This window comes from Sceloporus occidentalis, unplaced genomic scaffold, assembly GCF_023333645.1.
Source record: "Sceloporus occidentalis isolate IW3139 unplaced genomic scaffold, rSceOcc1.0.p SCAF_14, whole genome shotgun sequence".
NCBI classification, from domain to species: Eukaryota; Metazoa; Chordata; class Lepidosauria; order Squamata; family Phrynosomatidae; genus Sceloporus; species Sceloporus occidentalis.
In genome coordinates, this window is record NW_028316994.1 from 1284672 (window position 1) to 1292426 (window position 7755).

General features: G+C 41.0%; 1 protein-coding gene across 1 annotated transcript; it reads left to right on the forward strand.

Annotated features, from left to right (window-relative positions):
* Positions 1-6080: 6080 nt before the first annotated feature.
* LOC149303468 (olfactory receptor 5AP2-like) lies at positions 6081-7031 on the forward strand. Its single transcript, XM_089479860.1, has one exon. It carries the CDS (start codon positions 6093-6095, stop codon positions 7029-7031), a length of 939 nt encoding a protein of 312 aa, XP_089335986.1. The 5' UTR covers positions 6081-6092.
* The last annotated feature ends 724 nt before the right edge of the window (positions 7032-7755 follow it).

The following is a 7755-nucleotide window of genomic DNA, read 5'->3' on the forward strand; positions in this document are numbered from 1 at the left end:
TTCCTTCCAAATGTCATTCTGTTTGTTTAGCCTTCCTGAGTGATATTTCATGTCCTCTTGCCTGCAGCAGATATAGATGTTGCACACTTTTGCTTGTGTACCCATCTGGAATTTGCAGAGAAATCCCAGTTGAGAATTGAGTTCACAGAAAGTTTGTAGTTAATGATGTTTTTTCTTTAATGAAAAATTAGGGATTTAAGATATCCCCACTTTAATAAGTAATTATATTGAGTCAGCAGCCATGTAGCACGCAGTTCCCATGAGCATGTTTCATTGGAATATTTGTCTAGCTTGAAACATTAGCGATTTGGACTTGAAGGAAACAGAGGTACAACAGCTATTGAAGTTGGTACAAGGTGATTTAACGACATTCTAGTGTTTCAAGATCTCCTCCACAATGAGGATCCAGAATGGTTTATTTTTTGCAATGAAACAAGACTATTGAACAGGTAAGAAATAAAGAAAGGTTTATTGCATAGTTGTTATTATTTCCTAATTTTTCACAAACATATAGTTATGTTGTGGAATTCATTCCCACAAAATGTAATTTTGGCTGCCAAGTTGGCTTTAGAAAGAAGCAGAAGCAAATTTACAGGTTCTCCATCAGTAAGTATTTATCAGAATGGCTATATAGCACCTGAAATACCAGAGGCAATATGCCTACCTGTATCAGTTGATGGCAAACATGAAACTAAACATGTAGTAGCACTGAAGTGTTGCTGCCACACTTAAGAAACTTATTGGTCACTGTCGGAACAGAATGTTGTAGAAGATAGGTCTTTTGTCTGATCCTGCATGGTTCTGATGACCTCAGGTATCTGTGTAACTCAGAAATACCTAATGGTCAAAATCCTATTGGGTAGTGAAGAAAGTGTGACCTAGAGTTACACACTCATGATTTTTGTGCATTTTAGTTGGCCAATAAAGTTATCACTGGTTTGTGGGTTTTGGAGGTTAGGGACTGGGATGGGATTCACTGCCATCACACATATTTGGAAGATTGGTCAGACCACCTGAGAGTTTTTAAGTCTAGTGGGAGTTTAAGGTGGAAGCTTGAAGGACTGAATGTCTGACAGAAGGGAAGAGGAAGGAGGTTAGAGTTCAGGACTACACAGAGCTAAGCAAAGACATCCCCCCCACCGCCAATAAAATTTTCCTTCAGTGTCCAAATTTGTCTTACTCCCTGAAATGCTAGACATTTGAGGAATAAAAGAAAATTTAATGGGGTTGGAGGGACAGAATTCTTAGGACGCCCTGCATACCTAAACTCCTGATTCAGGGAGAATTTCAAGTTGATCCAACGTGTATTCTTGATAGAAAGTAGTAAGCCAATATTCATCCTTAGGCTATAAAGAAACCTTTAATAAACAAGCCATTGTTGAACTTCTGCCCAGATAGTGTATCTCTGTGACTCAGCCACACACAAAGGAGAACCCCGAAGCACATACATACTTGTCCATGTTTGAAGCCACTTTAGCAAAATTAAACAGAAACTCATGGAAGGATTTAGCAGAGAGGAGAAATTGGGTGACAGGAGCCCTCTGTTCAGTCCTAAGAGATTAACCTGGAAAGCAGTTTCCATCACACATGGCTTTAACAAAATAATAAAAACATCAGGAAGAATATGGTTAAGAAGGGACATAGGGAGTTGCTTTAGATGTACCAGACCATTGGTCCATCTAGCTCAGTCTTCTTTATACTTTATCCTAGCACTTTTACTTCTACAACTATGGAGATTATCACACGGGAGGGACAGAGTCCTTCTGTTGTCCTTATGCTGTCCTTAAACTCAGTTAATCACACAATCAGGGGCCAAAGATGATCACACCCCTGCACACTTCTTCCATTCTTATCCCATGGGTAAAGTGTCATGGAACCATTTCTACACACTTCTTCCATTGGTAAAGTGTCATGGAGCTATCATTTGGTATTAACAAGATCTCTCGTTAATACAAAGTGACAGCTCCATGACACTTTACTGATGGAGGAAGTGCACACTTTACCCATGGGAGAAGGACAGGAGAAGCACACAGGAGTGTGATCCCCGATCAGGCAGTTATCTGAGTTTAAGGACAGGAGAAGGACACTGTCTCTCCTGTATGATAATCTCCAAAAAGAAAAAACAATCTGTTCCCTGGCTTTCACAATGTAAGCCATCAATTGTCTCTAGTTAAATTTATTCATGCTAATGGCAGACAGGTGGGTATGCTTTATCCCTCTCACCTCTCCACTAGAAAAGAAAGAAGAAAATTTCATCCCCTCGGGTAAGCTGTGAAGGCACTATGCCATTTGGCTTCTTGGTTTTACTTACTTAATTTCTCACTTAACGTATTTATACCCTGTTCTTCAGCCAAAAAGGCTATGGGGCTGTTTACAAGTTATTAATTTGATAATTCCCTACCCTCAGGCTTACAATCTAAAGGCATAACACACAAGAAAAGGAAAGTAGCAGGGAATTAAGTAGCAGAGGGAATTAATTCCAAAAGATGCTGGCTGCTCCTTTCCCCCTCAGAGGTCAGAACAGTGGCAGTTGGAAAGCAGAGAGGGCCATTCACCAGCCAATGGGCCCAATACATGATGGAGCTGTGCCTGGCCACTCTTGTCGCCTTCAGAGTCCAGAGCAGAGGCTAAGTTAGAACAGAGAGAGGGTCTCTCTCCAGATGCTGTGCCAGTTCATGATGGACCTGTGTTAGGCAGTAATTCTCATGCTCAGAGGCCAGAGTAATGGCAATTGGAAAGCACAGAAGATCTCTCAACAGCCACTGGGCCAAGACACGGTGGAGCTGTGTCTGACTTCTCTTTTGTCCTTCAGAAGCCAGAGCAATGGCATTTGGAAGATGGAAGAAGTGCCTCTCATCAGCCTCTGTGAAAACCCCTTTCCTGCAGGCAAAGGGAAGGCAGCCTTTGAGGCAGGGTTGCCACTACTGGGTTCCACACTGAAGAGACAACATTAGAGAGAGCTGCTATTTTACAGTGTTATGAAGTCTGCCTTGCTGGAAAGAAAAAAGAAGAGTGTAATCTCAGGTTTTCATTATACAGTTGCCTGTCTGTTTTGTCAGTATTTTCATCAGTTATGAAAATCCATCAGTGATACCATCAGTTATGGTTATTGCTTTATAGTGTAAGTTTCTGAAAAGGGAAGGAAGATGAAGGGAAACAAAGTGTTCCTTGGAACAACAGGAGAAACTGTGTTATGGGAGTAGGGAACACAACAAGGTATAGGTTGCTCCAAAACTGTTTCCCATTTCAGGGAATCCAGAGTAGCCTTGATCAAACTCTCTGAGTTGATAAGTACTTCTGCTGAATGCAAGGTTGGTGAATGCGGGGAGCAATAGCCATTCAAGTTCTGATCTTGAATGAGCATGCCGACCTGACTTGTAGAATTGATACTGCATTGGATGAGATGAAGAAGTAAATCTCAATGAGTTTTAATTACCTATATTCTCTATTGTAGAAGACAAGATAGTAGGGACAGATGGAGTAGCAGTGATGTACTGTGATTCTATCCCCCTGATCTAATGATCCATCCTGAAATCTTCCAGTTTTGTGTGTGTCCATGTGAAGGTAAGTATTTGGGACAGAATAGAGATTCTGCTGCTGGAATTCTCACCCTAGTGCCCAACAGTCTCTCTTCCTGAGATATCCAGAGCAGTCTTTGGTATGATGTTGAAATCCCCTGGCTTGTTTTTTCTCAGAGGCTTTAATATAAACTCTGAGGCCACACTCTCAGGATTTCATGGCCTCCATGGTAACCTTGGTTCTATCCCATTTTGGTATCTGGCTCAATCCTGGTCTGTCCGGTCCCTCCAGCAAGGCATACTTTGGATCTGGTTTTCTGTGGCAGATAAGAGCCCAAAACAGATGGGGAGAAATGAATGGTTTCCAGCCACTCTGGGGGCAGCCAGGCCAGCCAGAAGCAGTGTGGAGAGCATGCCCAGTCAGGAAACGCTGGCCACAAAAGGAGTGGCAAACCATTGTTCCTTGCTGGTATCTTGTTTAGGACCGGGCTTCTGTAGCCCCGGTTCTGTGCCTCTCAGGGCTCATGCGTGGCTGGAAGGGCCAGAGGCCACTCCAGGCCACCCATCTGCTTGAGGTCCATATCATGTTGATGTGAGTGTGGAGGAATTTTCTGTATTTACTTTATTGGGGAAAGATATATGGTGAGGTTTTAGAGATTCTGAGACTCAAAGCCTATGCATGGGCAGGAGACCTGTTAAAATGCTCTGCTCTAGAAAAAAGATAGATCACATTTGTTTCTGGTGGCTCTTTGGGAATATCCTGCTTCATTAGCTTCATTATTCTACTGAAACCATGTCTGACCTCTAGAATGCCTCTAGCATGTGACAGGATGGCTCTTGAGTATCCTGTCCTACTGAGTAGAGACTAATGAAGAGAGATGGAATAATATATTTAAATTGTTGTAAAATATGTCTCTTAAATGTTAGGAAACCCTAACAAGATGAATCTTGGATGGGTGTAATTCTTTGTAGTGCAGGACCTATTCTGTGGAGATTTTTGGTGAAGGAAATAGAATTTCCCACATACAAAAATGCTATTATTTTGACCAGAAAAGGCTACTTAAAGTGCCAACATATGCAACCAATACTGCATGTGAACCAGAATTCATTTTGACATGATTTCTGGATGAGGTTGATTATCTAAATCCATATAATTCATTAGACTTTTGTGGAGAGAAACTGCTTGTTGTAATTTTGCAATGGCTGCAATTCTGTATGGGTCAGCGCAATGCAGTAGGTTCACATAGAAACCCATGCTAGTCTGATTTATATATCACCCAACTTACTGAATAGCTTCTGAAGCCCCCTATCCATTGGCCTAGCCATTCCCTGCTTCATAGGGAGCAGTAGTATCACAAAAGCATCTGCCTATGTCATCAAAGCCAGATGTGAAATTATTACAACAGTGCTGAGACCTCTGGAGGACCTTGTCAGATTTCAGTGATGGTTTCATCATTTTTCATCTAGCTGCAAAGAAAGGATTCTTTGATCCTATCCAATGGTGTCACTAGGGTTGGTGTCACCTGGTGCAGTAACTCATGGTGTTACCTAGGGTAATACTCCCCACTTCTGAAATTAGAGTGTTTTGTGTAAGCAGGCATACCACCTTCAGAAGTGGGGAGTATGGTCATTCCCAAAGCTGGAGGCTTTTGAGTCAATGGACATGTCAAATTGCATTAATTCTGCAGTGTAAGTGCAGCCTATGTTGGGAGGAACTTTGTGTACTGCAAAGAGAGGAAGGGAATAGTAACTGGCTGGCCATCCCCCAAAAAGGCATAAACATGTACAAAGGGCACATTGCTCTTTTATTGTTGTTGTTTGGAGCTGCCTTGGGAGGAAGAAAGGGAGGAAGGTGGGATATAATTAAATAAAATAATAGTCAGACCTCCTTATCCACAGATTCTTTATCCATGGATTTAAGCATCCATGGCTTGAATATATTCCTAAAAATATAAATTCTAAAAGACAGACCTTGATTTTGCCCTTTGATATAAGAGACATCATTTTACTGTACTTGATCATCCACAGATTTTGGTATCCATGGCAGCGGATATCAAACCCCAGCAGATATCAAGGGCCCACTGTAATAATAAATAATAATATGGTAACCCCAAAATGAACTTATCAGAGGTTTTACTTAGAAAGATTTCTTCAGAATAAGTTTTCCATCGCTTTCCACTAAGTCTGAGAGTGTGTGATTTGCCCAAGGACATGTAGTAGATTTCCATACCCACATGGGAATTTGATCCCTTGTCTCCAGAGTGCTAGTCTATCATCAAAATCACTTTCTAAGAAACACATACATATGCATATATACATAATACGATGCCAGCCCATATCAGCCACCATAGTGTCCTTCTGAGGTGTCTGTCTTTCATGGGACTTAGAGGTAGTGTTTTACAGTATCTCTGTTCCTTTTTGGAGGGGAAGTTTCAGTGTGGATTCTTGTTTGAAGCCATGGCCTATGATGTCCCCAAGGGTCCCATCTCGTCTACCAGTATATTTAACATTTCATATTTAACCTTTTCAAAGGGAAGATTGCTGAATAATTATTTTAACAATATTCTCTTATAGATGGAGTCCCCACATAGGATGACAAATGAAACAACTGTCACTGAGTTTGTACTCCTGGGACTCTCCAGCAACCCAGATGAACAATTATTTCTTTTTGGACTCTTTCTTATCATTTATTTGGTAGCCTTGATTGCGAATATTCTTATCCTTCTTGTGATCAGTTTTGGCAAAAGACTTCACAAGCCCATGTATTTTTTCCTTGCCAATCTCTCTGTGGTGGACATTGGGTACACAACTACCACCGTCCCCAAGATGCTGGTGAATTACCTTTCCCAGGACAAGAGAATTTCCATAGCAGGCTGCTTCTCTCAAATGTATTTCTTCATCTCCTTTGGTGGGGTTGAATGCCTTCTGCTGGGTGTTATGGCATATGACCGGTATGCAGCTATTTGTCACCCACTACACTATAATGTACTTCTGAGCCCAAAAGTGTGTGCCTGTCTTGCAGCATCTGCTTGGATTCTTGGCTTGTCTAATTCAGCAGTACACTCAGGCTTGATGTCCCGTCTATCTTTCTGTCAAGACAATGTCATCCACCACTTTTTCTGTGACATCCCACCCCTGTTCCAGCTCTCCTGCTCTGACACCCGGGTTAACCAAATTGTTACTTTTGTGGTGGGTGGTAGTGTGATTATGGGTCCTTTTCTGGTTATCCTAGTCTCTTATGTCTACATAGTCATGGCCATCCTTAGGATCCGCACAAAGGAGGGCCGTCTTAAGGCATTCTCCACCTGTGCTTCTCACCTGACTGTTGTAAATATCTATTATGGGACCATCATATTCACATACATACGTCCCAACTCCACCTACTCCCAGGAGCAAGACCGGGCCATGCCAGTGCTTTATGGGATCCTAACACCGATGCTTAATCCAATCATATATAGCTTAAGGAACAAGGATGTGCAAGGAGTATTCCAGAAAGTCATGCAAAGAAAGTAATGGGAGAGAGGAATCAATTTCCAGTCAATTTCCAGTCAATCAATTTCCATTCACTACCAGGCAACAATATCAATGACTTCAGACATTGGATGATGCCTTAAATATTTTTCTATTAGTAATTTACTTTTAGAGAAAAAAATAAATAGGTTTGGTTCAGCCAAAATTTACCACATTTATGTTCCTTGATTTTCAAGAGGATAGCATGCCATGTGATTTACTGTCTCCAGTTAAAATCTCTGGGGATTTAAAGGGATTAACTTCATTAGGAATTTAATGAACACTTCCAAAATGTCAAAATTCTGGTACAATTTTAAAAAATAAAAAGTCAGTTGAGAGCTTTTTGGATTGTATTTCTTTTATTGTTTTAATGGTTCATAATTTCTTGGTAATAATTAGAGGCACTGTCCACAAATTATAAAAAATAAACTCAACAAGACATTTCTAATGAATCTTTTACAAGAAACAGCCTTTGGTCCTACAACCATCTTTCCAGGGAATAAAGCTTATTGAATTCAAAAGGAGTTTGCCTTGAGTAGGCATGTTTATTCGCCAAAGCTCTTGATGAATCCTACATATTATAAATGGCACTGATAACATATGACCCTACTAACAGAAATTATTCCTGATAGTTATAAGGGCAGTCATAATGACTCTCTCTACATGGCCATCTAAAAGGATTCAGGATTGCAGTGTTCAAGGCACATACAGCAGGTAGGAGTTGCCT

What these genes read in the sequence shown, in the direction of transcription:
- LOC149303468 (XM_089479860.1), top strand. Translation starts at nt 6,093, where the DNA reads ATGGAGTCCCCACATAGGATGACAAATGAAACAACTGTCACTGAGTTT.